Here is a 21,221-nt window from a genome sequence, read left to right as displayed (position 1 = left end):
TTGGAAAACCTCTCTCGGTAAGATTAACACAACATAAACAATCAATTATATATGGAATACATAATTCGGCAATTTTCCATCATATAAACACGAACCATAGCGGGGATTGTAACTCAAACCAAATTTTATACAAGAACAGCATTTGATACAAATGCCAATGGTAGAATCTTCTTTAATAAAACAAGAAGATGATAGGATCAATCTTTCCAAGGAAGCCTGGAACTGACCAGATTGACACCTTCCTTAAGGCAACGATAAAGAGGATTAAGACAATTAACAGAACCTACGATGGCTTTGTGACGTCCCAAGGCATCAACTAAGGTCATATCTACCACTATATATTCCGCAAATGAAACTCCTTTTGTAATTCACTGCTTGGTAAGGGTGGAAGTCCACCGAAATAGAGTCTTTAGCTTAAAAAGAGTGCACACACATATGTATGTATATATATATATATATATATATATATATATATATATATATATATATATATATATATATATATATATAGATATATATATATATATATATTATATATATATATATATATATATATATATATATATATATATATATATATATATATATATATATATATAATATATATATACCATATATATATACAGGTGTGTGTGTAACTGAATGACGAAGTTATGTAATGCGAAAAATGTATAAGGAATGCATAATAATAGTAATAAAAATCATTATCTATCATTTTTAAAGAAAAATTAGTCCCTGGTATGAAAAGAATCCTAAGTCATATTGTTCTTGGTAAAGAAAAAGTACTGAACAAGAAGCTGAGAAGATTAAACAATGTGAAGAAATGATAAGAGATGTATGAAATAATTATGAATATATTTTTCACTTATAATATAAATTGAATGAGATCATAAAAAAACTCTGAATTCATATTCATGTTAGATTGCTCATCAGAGAGGAAATAGTAGAAATGATGAAGATCTAAACTTCCTACTATTCGACTAAAACACAAAAATTTCATTTAAAGATTTGGTCATAATGAGAATAAATCCTTCAGAAAAATATTCAGTTTTCAAACTGAAGAAATAAAGAGCAAGGAGAGAGAGAGAGAGAGAGAGAGAGAGAGAGAGAGAGAGAGAGAGAGAGAGAGAGAGAGAGAGAGAGAGAGAGAATCTAGTCATGATTATATGTAACGGATTCAATAACAAAATTGAACGGAATTTCTTTACTACAAAGAAAAAACACATAGGGATAACCTATTGAAGACTTGACGAAAAATGACATAAGTATATTTTAATGTTTCATTCCCTAAATAGCATGATATCCCAAGTGAAACAAAGGGAATATGGGGAAGTATGAAAATCTTACTTGAACTACTGAATGAAGAACTAGATGAAGTGAATCTTGTAGTTTTTGGGGTTGTTGTGGTAGTGGCAGGTGTGGTCGTGGAGGTAGTAGTTGTTGGTCTTGTTGTGGTAGTAGATGTAGTTGATGTTGTGCTTGTAGTTGCTGGTGTTGTTGTGGGAGTTGTTGTGGTAGTGGTAGGTGTGATAGTAGATGTAGATGTTGTGGTTGTAGTTGTTGGAGTCGTGGTAGTTGTAGTAGGGGTAGTGGATGTAGTTGATGTTCTTGTAGTTGTTGAGGTTGTTGTGGTGGTGGTAGGTGTGGTAGTAGATGTAGATGATGTTGTGGTTGTAGTTGTTGGAGTTGTTGTGGTAGTGGTAGGTGTGGTAGTGGTAGTAGTTGTTGGTTTTGTTGTGGTAGTGGATGTAGTTGATGTTGTGCTTGTAGTTGCTGGTGTTGTTGTGGTAGTTGTAGGAGTTGTTGTGGTAGTGGTAGGTGTGGTAGTGGATGTAGATGATGTTGTGGTTGTAGTTGTTGGAGTTGTGGTAGTTGTAGTAGGGGTAGTAGATGTAGTTGATGTGCTTGTAGAAGTTGGGGTTGTTGTGGTAGTGGTAGGTGTGGTAGTGGAGGTAGTAGTTGTTATTGTAGTTGGAGTTGTTGTGGTGGTAGTAGTAGGTGTAGTAGTGGATGTAGTTGATGTTGTGCTTGTAGTTGCTGGTGTTGTTGTGGTTTTTGCTGTTGTTGAAGTAGTGATAGAACTTAAAACACTGTAGCGGGAACTACTTGAGAAACTTGAACCTGGAGTTGAATATTAAAAAAAAAATTATCTTTCTACACTTATAAACACATGCAGGAGCAGATACAGACACATGCACACATATTCAAGCATTCACACAAAAACAAAAGCACACTCAGAACCATATAAATAGTAAAAGTTCAATATGGATGTATATATATATATATATAATATATATATATTATATTATATATTTATATATATATATATGATAATTATCAAATCGAACCGGTGATCCATTTATATATCAATTCAGCTACAAATTGTTCCTTTAATATCTAAATTCACTTTACCTCCCAAATGAATATTTTCAATATGGTACCGAAGGGGCATATTTTTTTTAATTTGATAACAATTTCAGTCCCCCCATGGGATCGACCACCGTCCGGTGGACGGGGACGAAATCAGTGGACAGTCAGTGACGCTACTCCAATCATCCACAGAGACGCTCTAAGTTCATATCTATTCTGACCTTACATCCCCTAGATCTTTGGATGCCTTTCGTTAATTAGAATCGATTATGAACCCCGTCTTACCATGTTGGCCAATTCGAGCGTTTGACAGAACGTAGCCTTTTGTTTCTGATAATTATCACATCGAACCGTGATCCATTTATATATCAATTCAAGCTACAAATGTCCTTTAATATCTAAATTCACTTTACCTCCCAAATGATATATTTTCATATATGTACCGAAGGGGAATTTTTTAAGTTGATAACAATTTCGTCCCCCCATGGGATCGAACCACCGTCCAGGTGGACGGGGACGAAATCAGGACAGTCAGTGACGCTATCCAATCAGCCAACAGAGACGCTATTAAGTTCATATCCATTCTGACCTTACAAATCACCCTCGATCTGGATGCTTTCGTAATTAGAATCGATATGAAACCCTGTCTACCATGTTGGCCAATTCGAGCGTTTGACAGAACGTAGCCTTTTGTTATGAATAATTATCACATCGAACCGTGATCCATTTATATATCAATTCAAGCTACAAATGTCCTTTAATATCTAAATTCACTTTACCTCCCAAATGATATATTTTCATATATGTACCGAAGGGGAATTTTTAAGTTGATAACAATTTCGTCCCCCCATGGGATCGAACCACCGTCCAGGTGGACGGGGACAAAATCAGGACAGTCAGTGACGCTATCCAATCAGCCAACAGAGACGCTATAAGTTCATATCGATTCTGACCTTACAAATCACCCTCGATCTGGATGCTTTCGTAATTAGAATCGATATGAAACCCCGTCTACCATGTTGACCAATTCGAGCGTTTGACAGAACGTAGCCTTTTGTTATGAATAATTATCACATCGAACCGTGATCCATTTATATATCAATTCAAGCTACAAATGTCCTTTAATATCTAAATTCACTTTACCTCCCAAATGATATATTTTCATATATGTACCGAAGGGGAATTTTTTTAAGTTGATAACAATTTCGTCCCCCCATGGGATCGAACCACCGTCCAGGTGGACGGGGACGAAATCAGGACAGTCAGTGACGCTATCCAATCAGCCAACAGAGACGCTATAAGTTCATATCGATTCTGACCTTACAAATCACCCTCGATCTGGATATATACATATTATATATATATATATATATATATATATATATATATATATATATATATATATATATATATATATATATATATATATATATATATATATATATATATATTATATATATATATATATATATATATATATATATATATATATATATATATATATATATATATACATATATATATATATATATATATATATATATATATATATATATATATATATATATATATATATATATATATATATATATATATATATATATATATATATATATATATATATATATGTATATATATATACATATATATATGTATATATATATATATATATATGTATATATATACATATATGTATAATATATATATATATATATATATCTATATATATATATGTATATATATATATATATATATATATATATATATATATATATATATATATATATATATATATATATATATATATATGATGTATCAGATGTCTACAATGGAATTTTTGGATCAGGATGAATATATCAATTTTTAAATTTGTGAATATGAATGCAGTTGTGGATATTTGATGAACAAACCCTTATGGATGTGGAATTCGATGCGGATATTATATAAATCTAAACAATTCTAATGTATCTAATTGGTAAAAAAGATTTTCAGCCTATTCATTCAAAATTATGTGTTACACAATATCTGATGTAGTACTTAGGGTCTACTTTCATCTAAACATACATACATGCAGAAATAGCAATACATGAACATTTTAGTTGTGTTAGCACAAGATTAATTCATACTAATTGCATGATAAATGTCGCAAAACTCAAAGCCATTCTTCGCATGAGACAGATAGTGAGTGAGTTTCCTAAAAAATGCAATACCCTGCATTATGATTACAATAAATTTAAATGATATGAAATTACTTGAACAAGCATTTCCTAAAGTTACAAAGTATGAGTATGAAGTAATGAAGACTTATCCGAATACACTGGGGAAATCATTAATTAACGTTCAGCAGAAACCAGTTTCCAAAGACATTGGAGTTTATGAGATCCTTTGTAGAGACTATGATAAGTCATATTTTGGTTTTATTGGAAAACCTCTCTCGGGAAGATTAACACAACATAAACAATCAATTACATATGGAAAACATAATTCGGCAATTTTCCATCATATAAACACGAAGCATAGCGGGGAGTGTAACTCAAACCAAATTTTATACAAGAGCAGCATTTGATACAAATGTCAGATGGTAGAATCTTCACAAACACTAATAAAACAAGATGATGATTGGATCAATCTTTCCAAGGAGACCTGGAACTAACCAGATTGACACCTTCCTTAAGGCAACGATAAAGAGGATTAAGACAATTAACAGAACCTACGATAGCTTTGCGATGTCCCAAGGTATCACCTAAGGTCATATCTACCACTATATATTCCGCAAATGAAACTCCTTCTGTAATTCACTGCTTGATAAGGGTGGAAGTTAGTCCACCGAAATAGTCTTTAGCTTAAAAAGAGTGCACAAACACATGTATATATATATATATATATATATATATATATATATATATATATATATATATATATATATATATATATATATATATATATATATATATATATATATATATATATATATATATATATATATATATATATATATATATGTATATATATATGTATAACTGAATCACGAAAGTTGGGAACGTGATAAATCCATAAATAAAGGTATAAGCCACGAGGGAAAAAGAAACAAGGATCTCTTTCAATCATTCCATCCATGCTGATTGGAAGGACTCACTGCGACGGGAAATTTACGAAAAACTACGTAGGACTACAGATGCCCTGCAAAGGAAACTCGACAGAAAACTAAAAAATCTTATTGATAGCAGTGATTGGACTGATTGTGCACGTCAAGAATGTGTTGCAAACCTATCACGTAAACAAGTAAGTGAAAATGTTGTGAGAGGGCTTGGATATGGTTTATCTTTCTTTATAACAAGTCGACTTTCTGCTTTAATGATTGCATCATCCCTAAGTAAATTTGAAAAATATTGTGATCTTCCTCAAAATCATGTTGACATGATTAAAGGTATTGTTTACGGAGCTGCCAATGTTAAGCATGAAAGTTACTTCCCTGCTTGTTATAAGTAAAGTTTGACCGATCTTAAAAAGGACAATACTATCCACAATACAAAAGTTGATATGTCAAATAGTATAGTAATTTTAGATAAAGCTGACTATATATCACGTCTGCAAGCCCTACTGGATGATGATGATGTGACTTATAAAAAACTAACAAAAAATCCCCTTGATCAAGTCATAAAAAACTAAAATAGCACAGTGAAAAATATCCTTAAAGATAAAACAGAACTACTAGGCAAATTGTCAGTCAAATCTCCTTTGCTGCCTTACCTGTACGGATTAGTCAAAACGCACAAAGAAAATAACCCTATGCTGCCTATTAACAGTACTGTTGGTTCAATTTCATATAAACTTTCGAAACATATCACTAAGATCTTGTCCCCGTTACTTGGAACCATCTACGATTCTCATATATATAATTCTCTAGATTTAGTTGATAAATCAAACAAATTTACTCTTTGCCCCACTGATAGATTCGTTAGTTTTGATGTATGTTCTCTTTTTACTAAAGTCCCTATACACTTTATTTTAGAATATCTTTGTAATGAACTAACTCAGCATGAATTACCTCTACCTATAAGTCACATTATTTCACTCACTAGGTTGTGCATTTGTTATTGTAAGTTTATATTCAATGGTGAATTTTATCAACAAATATTTGGCATGGCAATGGCCAACCCTTTATCGCCACTCCTCTCAAACTTGTACATGGAATTCTTTGAAAAACGCTACTTATCTAATGTCATTTATATTCCTGTAAAGTGGTATAGATATGTTGATGATATTTCAGCTCCTTTGCCTGTCGGTATTGATGTAAATGATTTACACTCTAAATTAAATAACAAGGTACCATCGATTAAGTTTACTCTAGAAAAAGACAATTGCCTCCCTTTCTTAGATGTTTTGATACATAGAGAACCATTTCATGTAAATTCAGTATTTATAGGAAACCGACCAACAACTTAACTTATGTTAATTTCAATTCAGGCCAACATCTTAACATCAAAATATAAAATGTTTCTTTTATGTTTTTACAAGTATTGCGCATTGTCAGTCCCCAATATTTGGATCAAGAAATTGAATACATAAGAAAAATAGGGAAAGATTTATGTTATCCTTCACGTATATTAGATATTTGTTATAATAAAGCCCACAAAAAGTATTAAAGTGTGAGAAACATGGAGAAAGAAAATTCTAAGAACATTCTCAGTTTGCCTTATTTTAACGGATTTGAAACCATTAAATCATTGTTAAAAGCCTTTAAGGTCAACCTTGTTTTTTTCCTATAATAACACACTAAAAGGAATGTTAATAGAAAATGCCCCAAGAGAAAGCAACAACATAATATATAAAATTCCATGTATGGACTGTCCCTCATTTTATCTCGGACAGTCGAGCAAGGGCTTAGAAGTAAGATTAAGCCAGCATAAATATTCTGTAATAACTGGGCAAACATCTAATGCAATATTCATTCGTTTAAGTGAAAACAACCACCGAATAAATTGGACTGGTAGTTCAGTAATTGCAATGTCAAAAGATATCTTATCAAGAAATCTTTAAAAATCTGATTTAATACAACTTATTTCTCATTGTAATTTCAATGTTAGTCGTGACCTGTTTCATTTAGACCCTTGTATTTGTAACATGTTTAAGAATGACCTCAAAGATATAATTACAGACCTAAATAAAAATAAGTTGCCTTACAGATATCTTCGCTGTATATATATATGTTTAATATGTATTGTGAATATGTATTGTGAATAAGTTTTTGTTTACCAAAGTTCTGAATAGCTGTCACCTATAATAATCCTTTAATTGTCTTGTCCTTTTGTCTGAGCAGATTGTCTTAATCTTCTTTTTTTTTTTCTAATTGTACCCATGTTTATGCTTGTTTGGGAAGGTTACTCATCTTCAAGGTTGTCGGATTCTAGGTACTAATCTCTTTATAATCCTTATCTGTCAGTTATACGACCTTTCTTGTATTGTCAATTCCTCATCTAAGTCAGTTCATCTTCTAAGTAAAGGATGTTGAACGTCTAAAGATCTTTTGGAAACTTCGTTGTTTATTTTTCCCTTGTGGCTTTTACCTTTATGTATGTATATATATATATATAGATAATATATATATATATTAATATATATATATATATATATATATATACATATATATATTGGTTACATTTATAGATCTCTTCGTCTACCCAGTAATTAATTAATTATTTTGCTTTGTAAAACGACAGCCATCTTCCTCCAAATATCAACAGATTTGGGCGGGAAACCAACGCTAGCTGTCCAGGGTTAAGAATTTCCTGTGAGAAGGGAGAATATAGTCTATTGTCAGCTTTAGGGACGTATCTCGAAGGGAAGGATGTAGGCAGACTGGTACTTCTTAGGCCTATATCTTAAGCTCTTTTTTCTGTGAACCCTCTGCTGGCTGTATGTTCAGTTTCCAGGATTTGCCCTGCTCGTGGGGGGTTAAGCTGACCCCCAACACCCAGGCAAGACACCTGCGAACTGCCCCAGTCGACTGCAGTTCGTGACCTCGGACGGATGTCCGCAGCCAGCCTTCCCACATTTAGGCCTATCTATAGCGTACTGGCGCGCCAAGAGACCCAGACCTAAGACAAAGCCGGGTGCCACATTTTCTACAAAGATCCACTGAACACGGCATCCAGGTACGTCATGCGAAACAGCATATTGCCAGTCCCTTACATCCTATTATCTATTTGATCCCCATTTTCCCAATTCAAACTTCCATTTCAAAAAGAACTCATCCCTTTGTTTCCTCTCACTGCCTCATGGCTGCATGCTTCCCCTTGTGTGATCGTCCCAGACAAATGAAGTCATTGCATACCTCAGTGAAACATTAGAGTTCCTTTGCCCCAGTGTTAGAGAACTAATTAATACTAATTTGGGCAAGAAATCCTTTTTTCTTTTATCTTGTTCAATCTGGGATCCTTTTTCCAGATTCCCTGAGTCACGTGCCAAGTCTCTCTGCCCGCAAGTGTTGCATTACCCAAGATTATCAAACCAGCTTTCACGAATTCCATTTCGAGCCAGCTATTATCCATTTGTGAGAGATATTATAAGCCCAATGTGTGGACACGCTGCATTTACTTTTCTCCAGGCCAGTAAGGGCCTCTTGTAAATAAATAGCTGTAAAGTAACTAGCTGAGTTTCTGGCGACCTTTCCTCTAGAGTAAATTATCACTAACTCCTTTCTTACGGTAAGTTCAAGAAATTCACTATTTTTTCCCTCAATTAATTCTGTTTACGTATCGGAGTTCTTTCAAGGCCGGGCTCATACGCAAATATATATATATATATATATATATATATATATATATATATATATATATATATATATATATATATATATATATACGTATGTTTGTAACTGAATCACGAAGTAATGCGAAAAATGTATAATAAATGCATAATAATAATAATAATAAGAATCATTATTATCATTTTTAAAGAGACATTAGTCCCTAGTATGAAAAGAATCCTAACTTAAATTGTTCTTGATATAGAAAAAGTAGTGAACAAGAAGCTGAGAAGATTAAACAGTGAAGAAATGATATGAAATTTATGAAATAATTAGTAATATAATTTTTACTTATAATATAAATTGAAGGAGTCCATAAAAAAAACCTCTGGATTCATATTCATGTTAGATTGCTAATCAGAGAGGAAATAGTAGAAATGATGAAGATCTAAACTTCCTACTATTCGACTAACACACAAAAATTTTATTTCAAAATTTGGTCATGATGAGAATAAATCCTTCAGAAAAATATTCAGTTTTCAAATTGAAGAAATAAGGAGCAATGAAAGAGAGAGAGAGAGAGAGAGAGAGAGAGAGAGAGAGAGAGAGAGAGAGAGAGAGAGAGACAACACATAGGGATAACCTATTGAAGCCTTGACGAAAAATGACATAAGTATATTTTAATGTTTATTCCCTAAATAGCATGATATCCAGAATGAAACAAAGGGAATATGGGCAAGTATGAAAATCTTACTTGAACTACTGAATGAAGAACTAGATGAAGAAGTGAATCTTGTAGTTTTTGGGGTTGTTGTGGTAGTGGCACGTGTGGTCGTGGAGGTAGTAGTTGTTGGTCTTGTTGTGGTAGTTGTAGGAGTTGTTGTGGTAGTGATAGGTGTGGTAGTAGATGTAGATGATGTTGTGGTTGTAGTGGTTGGAGTCGTGGTAGTTGTAGTAGTAGGGGTAGTGGATGTAGTTGATGTTCTTGTAGTTGTTGAGGTTGTTGTGGTGGTGGTAGGTGTGGTAGTTGATGTAGATGATGTTGTGGTTGTAGTTGTTGGAGTTGTTGTGGTAGTGGTAGGTGTGGTAGTGGTAGTAGTTGTTGGTTTTGTTGTGGTAGTGGATGTAGTTGATGTTGTGCTTGTAGTTGCTGGTGTTGTTGTGGTAGTTGTAGGAGTTGTTGTGGTAGTGGTAGGTGTGGTAGTGGATGTAGATGATGTTGTGGTTGTAGTTGTTGGAGTTGTGGTAGTTGTAGTAGGGGTAGTAGATGTAGTTGATGTGCTTGTAGAAGTTGGGGTTGTTGTGGTAGTGGTAGGTGTGGTAGTGGAGGTAGTAGTTGTTGTTATTGTAGTTGGAGTTGTTGTGGTGGTAGTAGTAGGTGTAGTAGTGGATGTAGTTGATGTTTTGCTTGTAGTTGCTGGTGTTGTCGTGGTTTTTGCTGTTGTTGAAGTAGTGATAGAACTTAAAACACTGTAGCGGGAACTACTTGACAAACTTGAACCTGGAGTTGAATATTAAAAATAAATTATCTTTTTTACTCTTATAAACACATGCAGGAACTGATACAGACACATGCACGCATATTCAAGCATTCAGAAGAAAACAAAAGCACACTCGAACCATATAATGAGTTAAAGTTAATATGTATGTATGTATATATATATATAGATATGATATATATATAATATATATATATATAGAATATACATACACACACACACACACACACACACACATATATATATATATATATATATATATATATATATATATATATATATATATGTGTGTGTGTGTGTGTGTGTGTGTGTGTGTGTGTGAATTTTTATTTTTATACACACACACACACACACACATATATATATATATATATATATATATATATATATATATATATATATATATATACATATATATATATGTATATATATATATATATATATATATATATATATATATATGATGTATCTGATGTCTACAATGGAATTTTTGGTTCAGGATGAATATATCAATTTTTAAATTTGTGAATATGAATGCAGTTGTGGATATTTGATGAACAAACCCTTATGGATGTGGAATTTGATGCGGATATTATGTAAATCGAAACAATTCTAATGTATCTGATTGGTAAAAAAGATTTTCAGCCGAATCAATCAAAATTATGTGTTACACATAATATCTGATGTAGTACATCGAGTATACTTTCATCTGAACATACATACAGAAATAGCAATACACGAACATTTTAGTTGTCTTAGCACAAGATTATTTCATACTAATTGCATGATAAATGTCGCAAAACTCAAAGCCATTCATCGCATGAGACAGATAGTGAGTGAGTTTCCTAAAAAATACAATACCCTGCATTAGATTACAATAAATTTAAATGATATGAAATTACTTGAACAAGCATTTCTTAAAGTTACAAAGTATGAGTATGAAGTATTGAAGACTTATCCGAATACACTGGGGAAATCATTAATTAACGTTCAGCAGAAACCAGTTTCCAAAGACATTGGAGTTTATGAGATCCTTTGTAGAGACTATGATAAGTCATATTTTGGTTTTATTGGAAAACCTCTCTCGGGAAGATTAACACAACATAAACAATCAATTACATATGGAAACCTAATTCGGCAATTTTCCATCATATAAACACTAACGATAGCGGGGACTGGAAGTCAAACCAAATTTTATACAAGAGCAGCATTTAATACAAATGTCAGATGGTGGAATCTTCACTAATAAAACAATAAGATGATTGGATCAATTTTTCCAATAAATTCAGGAACTGACCGGATTAATCCTCAAGGCAACGATAAAGCGGATTAAGACAATTAACAAAATATACGATGGCTTTGCAACGTCCCAAGGTATCACCTAAGGTCATATCTACCACTATATATTCCGCAAATGAAACTCCCTCTATAATTCACTGCTTGATAAGGGTGGAAGTTAGTCCACCGAAATAGTCTTTATCTTAAAAAGAGTGCACAAACACATGTATATATATATATATATATATATATATATATATATATATATATATATATATATATATATGTATATATATATATATATATATATATATATATATATATATATATATATATATGTGTATGTATGTATAACTGAATCACGAAAGTTTGGAACGTGATAAATCCATAAATAAATGTATAAGCCACGAGGGAAAAATAAACAAGGATCTCTTTCAATCATTCCATCCCGTCTGATTGGAAGGACTCACTGCGACGGGAAATTTACGAAAAACTACGTAGGACTTCAGATGCCCTGCAAAGGAAACTTGACAGAAAACTAAAAAATCTTATTGATAGCAGTGATTGGACTGATTGTGCACGTCAAGATTGTGTTGCAAACCTTTCACGTAAACAAGTAAGTGAAAATGTTGTGAGAGCACTTGGATATGGTTTATCTTTCTTTATAACAAGTCGACTTTCTGCTTTAATGATTGCATCATCCCCAAGTAAATTTGAAAAATATTGTGATCTTCCTCAAAATCATGCTGACATGATTAAAGGTATTGTTTACTGAGCTGCCAATGTAAAGCTTGGAAGTTACTTCCCTGCTTGTTATAAGAAAAGTTTGACCGATCTTAAAAAGGACAATACTATCCACATTACAAAAGTTGATATGTCAAATAGTATAGTAAATTTTGATAAAGCTGACTATATATCACGTATGCAAGCCCTACAGGATGAAGATGTGACTTATAAAAAACTAACAAAAATCCCCTTGATCACGTCATAAAAAACTAAAATAGCACAGTGAAAAATATCCTTAAAGATAAAACAGAACTACTAGGCAAATTGTCAGTCAAATCTCCTTCGCTGCCTTACCTGTACGGATTAGTCAAAACGCACAAAGAAAATAACCTCATGGGGCCTATTATCAGTACTGTTGGTTCAATTTCATATAAATTTTCGAAACATATCACTAAGATCTTGTCCCCGTTACTTGGAACCATCTACGATTCTCATATATATAATTCTCTAGATTTAGTTGATAAATCAAACAAAATTACTCTTTGCCCCACTGATAGATTCGTTAGTTTTGATGTATGTTATCTTTTTACTAAAGTCCCTATACACTCTATTTTAGAATGTCTTTTTAATGAACTAACTCAGCATGAATTACCTCTACCTATAAGTCACATTATTTCACTCACTAGGTTGTGCATTTGTTATTGTAAGTTTATATTCAATGATGAATTTTATCAACAAATATTTGGCATGGCAATGGCCAACCCCTTATCGCCACTCCTCTCAAACTTGTACATGGAATTCTTTGAAAAACACTTCTTACCTAATTTCATTTATATTCCTGTAAAGTGGTATAGATATGTTGATGATATTTCAGCTGTTCTGCCTGTCGGTATTGATGTAAATGATTTACACTCTAAATTAAATAACAAGGTACCATCGATTGAGTTTACTCTAGAATTAGAAAAAGACAATTGCCTCCCTTTCTCAGATGTTTTGATACATAGAGAACCATTTCAATGTAAATTCAGTATTTATAGGAAACCGACCAACAACTTAACTTATGTTCATTTCAATTCAGGCCAACATCTTAACATCAAAATATAAATTTTTTCTTCTATGTTTTTACGAGCATTGCGCATTGTCAGTCCCCAATATTGGGATCAAGAAATTGAATACATAAGAAAAATAGGGAGAGATTTATGTTATCCTTCACGTATATTAGATATTTGTTACAATAAAGCCCACAAAAAGTATTAAATTGTAAGTAACACGGAGAAATAAAATTCTAAGAACATTCTCAGTTTGCCTTATTTTAACGGATTTGAAACCATTAAATCATTGTTAAAAGCCTTTAAGGTCAACCTTGTTTTTTCCTATAATAACACACTAAAAGGAATGTTAATAGAAAATGGCCCAAGAGGAAGCAACAACATAATATATAAAATTCCATGTATGGACTTTCCCTCATTTTATCTCGGACAGTCGAGCAAGGGCTTAGAAGTAAGATTAAGCCAGCATAAATATTCTGTAATAACTGGCCAACATCTAATGCAATATTCATTCATTTAAGTGAAAACAACCACCGAATAAATTGGACTGGTAGTTCAGTAATTGCAAGGTCAAAAGATGTCTTATCAAGAAATCTTTTAAAATCTGATTTAATACAACTTATTTCTCATTGTAATTTCAATATTAGTCGTGACCTGTTTCATTTAGACCCTTTTATTTGTAACATGTTTAAGAATGACCTCAAAGATATAATTACAGACTTAAGTAAAAATCAGTTGCCTTACAGATATCTTCGTTGTATATGTATATTTAATATATATTGTGAATATGTATTGTGAATATGTATTTGTTTGCCAAAGTTCTGAATAGCTGTCACCTATTATAATACTTTAATTGTCTTGTCCTTTTGTCTGAGCAGATTGTCTTAATCTTCTTATTTTTTTTTTTTTTTTAATTGTACCCATGTTTTTGCTTGTTTGGGAAGGTTACTCATCTTCAAGGTTGTCGGATTCTAGGTACTAATCTCTTTATAATCCTTATCTGTCAGTTATGCGACCTTTCTTGTATTGTCAATTCCTCATCTAAGTCAGTTCATCTTCTAAGTAAAGGATGTTGAACGTCGAAAGATCTTGTGGAAACTCCGTTGTTTATTTTTCCCTTGTGGCTTATACCTTTATGTATACACACACACATACACACATACACACGCACACACACACACACACACACTTATATATATATATATATATATATATATATATATATATATATATATATATATATATATATATATATATTTATATATATATATACGTATGTTTGTAACTGAATCACGAAGTAATGCGAAAAATGTATAAAAAATGCATAATAATAAGAATCATTATTATCATTTTTAAAGAGACATTAGTCCTAGTATGAAAAGAATCCTAACTGTGTGTGTGTGATTTATTTATATATACATATATACATGTATATATATATAGGATATATATAATATATATATATATAATATATTATATATATATATGATGTATCAGATGTCTACAATGGAATTTTTGGATCAGGATGAATATATCAATTTTTTAATTTGTGAATATGAATGCAGTTGTGGATATTTGATGAACAAACCCTTATGGATGTGGAATTCGATGCGGATATTATGTCAATCTAAACAATTCTAATGTATCAAATTGGTAAAAAAGATTTTCAGCCTAATCATTCAAAATTATGTGTTACACATAATATCTGATGTAGTACATCGGGTATACTTTCATATAAACATACATACACAAATAGCAATACACAAGCATTTTAGTTGTCTTAGCACAAGATTATTTCATACTAATTGCATGATAAATGTCGCAAAACTCAAAGCCATTCATCGCATGAGACAGATAGTGAGTGAGTTTCCTAAAAAATGGAATACTCTGCATTATGATTACAATAAATTTAAATGATATGAAATTACTTGAACAAGCATTTCTTAAAGTTACAAAGTATGAGTATGAAGTACTGAAGACTTATCCGAATACATTGGGGAAATCATTAATTAACGTTCAGCAGAAACCAGTTTCCAAAGACATTGGAGTTTATGAGATCCTTTGTAGAGACTATGATAAGTCATATTTTGGTTTCATTGGAAAACCTCTCTCGGTAAGATTAACACAACATAAACAATCAATTACATATGGAAAACATAATTCGGCAATTTTCCATCATATAAACACGAACCATAGCGGGGATTGGAACTCATACCAAATTTTATACAAGAGCAGCATTTGATACAAATGTCAGATGGTAGAATCTTCACTAATAAAACAATAAGATGATTGGATCAATTTTTCCAATAAATCCTGGAACTGACCAGATTAACACTTTCCTCAATGCAACGATAAAGCGGATTAAGACAATTAACAAAATATACGATGGCTTTGCAACGTCCCAAGGCATCACCTAAGGTCATATCTTCCATTATAAATTTTGCAAATGAAACTCCTTCTGTAATTCATAGCTTGATAAGGGTGGAAGTCCACCGTAATAATCTTTAGCTTAAAAAGAGTGCACACACGTGTATATATAGCGTATATATATATATATATATATATATATATATATATATATATATATATATATATCTAATAAAAGGAGCCCATAAAAACACCAAAATAGAGAAAAAAGTACTATATTTCAGAGACTGCTGTCTCCCTCTTCAGGTAGATGAATGAGAAAAGTTCACAGAAAAGGTGGTATTTATACCAAGAGGTCCATCCACAAACAAGCCATTTTAAGTCACCACCCCCGCTGATAATCTTCCTCTAATCTTCTTAGGGTTGGTTGAATGAAGACGTTGTCGATCGTGTCCGAAATCCATCCTCCTTTTGAGATGTTCATTACCTGCCTCTCTTTTATAGGCCGATTCCATCATTTGACTCTTGTACCGGCAGTTGCTGCTATAAACTTACACGTGACAAATTCCAATTTATTCTATGGTTATGTTCATTTATATGGTTGAAAATAGCCGAGTTCTGTTGTCCATACCTAACTGACCGTTTGTGTTGTATTAATCTCTGGGGAAGGGATTTACCTGTAAATCCGATGTAAGATTGGTCACAGTCCTGGCATGGGATTTCGTATACCCTAGAGTCCTTTGGAGATGTCTTTTGTTGGACGTTAATCAGGGATTTGGCTAAGGTGTTTGGGTAAGTAAACTACAAAAGGGTTCGATTTTCCGAGGGGGTTGGTTATTCTCTTAATCGTGTCCAGGTGGGGAATTATTATTTTATTGTTGGGTGTATCTCTGGTCTTGTCTTTAGGGGGTCGGTAGAAAATTACGTTAGCTTTGTGAATTGCTTTCTCAATTATATGGTCAGGATATTTTAAAGACGAAAGTTGCTTGCGAATTAGTTCAAATTCTTTTTCCAGGAATTTCTGGGGAACAAATTCGTAAGGCTCTTAAGAACAGTTACTAGCTACACCTATTTTGATAGAAATGTCATGATAGCTAAAGTAGTGAATGTATGAAAGTGAGAACGTTGGTTTTCTGTATATGGTAAATTTGTATTCTGTCGTATCTCTGATTATTAAAACATCAAGAAAAGGAATTTTGTTGTCTGTTTCCCATTCAACTTTAAATTTGATGCTGGGCACTAATGTGTTTAATTTCGAGAGGAATTCATTGAAATTGCCCCACCTATTATCCCAAAATGTTAGGATATCATCCACGTATCTCATCCACAGCATGTTTTTGGGTTTTATTGCATTTATTACTGTAGTTTCAAAGTATTCCATGTACAGATTGGCTAGAACAGGACTTAAAGGACTACCATACTACACCCGAATTTTTGCTTGTAGAATGATTCCCCGAATGAAAATACGTTATTAGATGCACATAATTCAACTAGCTTTATTATTTTGTCAAGCGCCAATGGGAAATGATCTGAATAGGGGGATAATTTTACCCTTAAAAACTGAAGAACGTCCTGTACTGGTACTTAGTGAACAAGGAATCTACATCAAGGCTTAAAAGTTTTATGTTGTGAAGTGGTATATGTGCTTCTCTGAATTTGTGACAAAAATCTTCCGAATGTTTAATGTGACTGGGAGAAAAGTGCCTAAAAAAGGGGAAAGGAGGCCAGCTAACCATTTAGAAATTTTGTAATTGAAAGCACCGGCACATGAAACGATGGGTCTGAATGGAAGATTGTCTTTGTGAGTTTTGGGAAGGCCATAAAAATAGGGTAATTTAGGATTAATTACTTTAAATTTCTCTAATAGTTCAATACCTCTTTTTGTCTTGCCAATTAATCTTACTTTCCGAAAAAATTCTGTGGGAACGTTTTGGAGGGGATTTTTCGTCAGTTTTTCGTATGTGTTTGTGTCGCTAAGGAGCTGGTTGATTTTGTCAAGGTAGAAGTCTTTGTCCCATTATTACGATTTTGCCGTCTTTGTCGGATCTACTTATTATAACATCTACTTTTTTAGCGAGTGGATGGCTATCATGAATCTGCGGGGAACAGGATATTTCTTATGTAAGTCAGTTAAAGCATTTAGTAACACTCCTTTTAAACATATCTCTTCACGGTTGTAGTTTTTGTCAGATATGAATTTATCAAAAGCCACTATGAAGTCTAGGTTTGTTTTTGCGGTCTGGCATAAGGGCAAAGGATAAGCCTAAATTTAAAACTAAATGTTGATTTACAGTAAGGGGGGTGTTGGATAAGTTTAAAACTTTGTCTTGTTGCTCAAGATTATTTGAAACTACAGTAATAAATGCAATAAAACCCAAAAACATGCTGTGGATGAGATACGTGGATGATATCCTAACATTTGTTTTGGGATAATAGGTGGGGCAATTTCAATGAATTCCTCTCGAAATTAAACACATTAGTGCCCAGCATCAAATTTAAAGTTGAATGGGAAACAGACAACAAAATTCCTTTTCTTGATGTTTTAATAATCAGAGATACGACAGAATACAAATTTACCATATACAGAAAACCAACGTTCTCACTTTCATACATTCACTACTTTAGCTATCATGACATTTCTATCAAAATAGGTGTAGCTAGTAACTTGTTCTTAAGAGCCTTACGAATTTGTTCCCCAGAATTCCTGGAAAAAGAATTTGAACTAATTCGCAAGCAACTTTCGTCTTTAAAATATCCTGACCATATAATTGAGAAAGCAATTCACAAAGCTAACGTAATTTTCTACCGACCCCCTAAAGACAAGACCAGAGATACACCCAACAATAAAATAATAATTCCCCACCTGGACACGATTAAGAGAATAAACCAACCCCCTCGGAAAATCGAACCCTTTTGTATTTACTTACCCAAACACCTTAGCCAAATCCCTGATTAACGTCCAACAAAAGACATCTCCAAAGGACTCCTGGTATATGAAACGAAATCCCATGCCAGGACTGTGACCAATCTTACATCGGATTTACAGGTAAATCCCTTCCCCAGAGATTAATAAAACACAAACGGTCAGTTAGGTATGGACAACAGAACTCGGCTATTTTCAACCATATAAATGAACATAACCATAGAATAAATTGGAATTTGTCACGTGTAATTTATAGCAGCAACTGCCGGTACAAGAGTCAAATGATGGAATCGGCCTTAATAAAAGAGAGGCAGGTAATGAACATCTCAAAAGGAGGATGGATTTCGGACACGATCGACAACGTCTTCATTCAACCAACCCTTAAGAAGATTAGAGGAAGATTATCAGCGGGGGTGACTTAAAATGGCTTGTTTGTGGATGGACCTCTTGGTATAAATACCACCTTTTTTTTTTTCTGTGAACTTTTCTCATTCATCTACTGAAGAGGGAGACAGCAGTCTCTGAAATATAGTACTTTTTCTCTATTTTGGTGTTTTTATGGGCTCCTTTTATTAGATGGAACTCTGTTGTTACAGAACATTTTTACCAGTCATATATATATATATATATACAGTGGTACCTCGACATACAAAATTAATCCGTTCGGAGGCGGCCTTCGTAACCTGAGCTTTTTGTATCTTGAACCGCATTTTACATGTAAATTGCCTAATCCGTTCCAAGCCCTACAAAAACACCCAAGTAAATTTTATAATAAAGCTAAATTGACCAATAAACAATGAAATACTACAACAATTTGGACCATTTAATACCTAACTTAATACATACTACTAATATGTACCTGTAAATAAAGTGTATTTGTGTATATGGTATACAAGAAATACTGTACATACATACGTACATATGCAGTAAAATGTGGAACCTTACCTTTTGAGTGAGGCTATCTCCGAAAGTGGCGACAGAGGAGGAGGACAAACGGCAGAAAATTTGTTACATAGTACGTACACTTAACTTAACAAAAAACATTAAAAATGTCAGGAAACATAAACTAAACTTTACAAAACACATTAACAATACCCTAACACATATTTTTAAAAAAAACTTGAAATTAATTTTTTTTTGTCTTATTTTGATTTTTACATTTTTTTACTTTTTTATACTTTACGTTTTTTTTGTTTTTTTTTTGTTTTTTTTACAAAATTTCAATTTCTTCACCACTTTCAACTTTCTGTTTTTTCATAGTATCAATTGGATCTTCCCGTTTGCTTACTCCTACTAAAGGCCTCTTTAAAAAATAACTATCCAAGGAAGATTACTTCTGCCTACTTTTCACAATGTTCCTGAAATGACTCAGGCAAACGTCATCGAATTGCGCAAGCATACAACCTGTGTAATCCTTTTTGGGGTGTCTCTTTTCTACAAATGAATGCACCTTATGAAAAGCAGCTAGAGAATCCTTAATTTCTGCCGCTGTCATAGGGTCATCCTCCTCCTCCTCGCTGCTGCTACAGAACTCTTCTTGGACAACGTTATGTTGCATGGCCTCCAACTCCTTCTGGTCATCCGTCATAAGCTCCTCTTGGTGCTCCTCGAGAAGGTCATTGATGTTGTCCTCGTCGACGACCAGCCCCATAGACTTGCCGAGTGCAACGATCTTGTCAAGATCTGGTTGTGAAACAGTTTCAGAATCGTCAACTGTTTCTGAATCTGCACCAGCTTTGCCCACGTTGAATCCCTCGAAGTCTCGGGCGGATACGGCATCAGGCCTAAGTTTCCTCCACGAAGAATTCAAGGTTCGCCTCGAAACCTCCTGCCAAGCTTGATCGATGAGTCAGATGCATAACACAACATCGAAATGCTCCTTCCAAAATTCATGCTAGGTGAGGTTTGTGGTATCGGTGATGTCGAAACATATCTTGAAAAGATGTTTCGTATGCAGCTTCTTGAAGTTTGATATCACTTGCTGGTCCATGGGCTGGAGGAGAGGGGTGGTGTTAGGCGGAAGATAAAGAACCTTGATAAAAGAATACTCCGCTAGGATATCTTCCTCAAGGCCAGGAGGGTGAGCAGGGGCATTGTCCAACAACAGCAGACATTTCAGAGGGAGGCGCTTCTCTTCCAAGAATTTCTTCACTGTCGGGCCGAACACAAATTTACTTACTCGGTGAACAAAAGTCTCATTACCCAGGCTTTCGCATTAGCCCTCTACATCACTGGAAGCTTCTCCTTTAGAACTTTGTGGG

General features: G+C 33.3%; 2 protein-coding genes across 2 annotated transcripts in view; both read right to left on the bottom strand.

Annotated features, from left to right (window-relative positions):
* The window catches only part of LOC135219028 (platelet binding protein GspB-like), a 239,515-nt gene that overhangs the window by 56,229 nt on the left and 162,065 nt on the right, over positions 1 to 21,221 (bottom strand).
* Positions 1 to 21,221, bottom strand: part of LOC135220075 (mucin-2-like) — a 56,388-nt gene that overhangs the window by 16,713 nt on the left and 18,454 nt on the right. Inside the window, 2 exon segments of the mRNA XM_064257399.1 lie at positions 1,348 to 2,121; positions 9,873 to 10,619. Coding sequence (XP_064113469.1) covers positions 1,348 to 2,121; positions 9,873 to 10,619 — 1,521 coding nt within the window.

Source organism: Macrobrachium nipponense, chromosome 1 (assembly GCF_015104395.2).
Source record: "Macrobrachium nipponense isolate FS-2020 chromosome 1, ASM1510439v2, whole genome shotgun sequence".
Classification (NCBI taxonomy): Eukaryota; Metazoa; Arthropoda; class Malacostraca; order Decapoda; family Palaemonidae; genus Macrobrachium; species Macrobrachium nipponense.
This window is presented reverse-complemented; position numbering and strand designations above follow the sequence as displayed.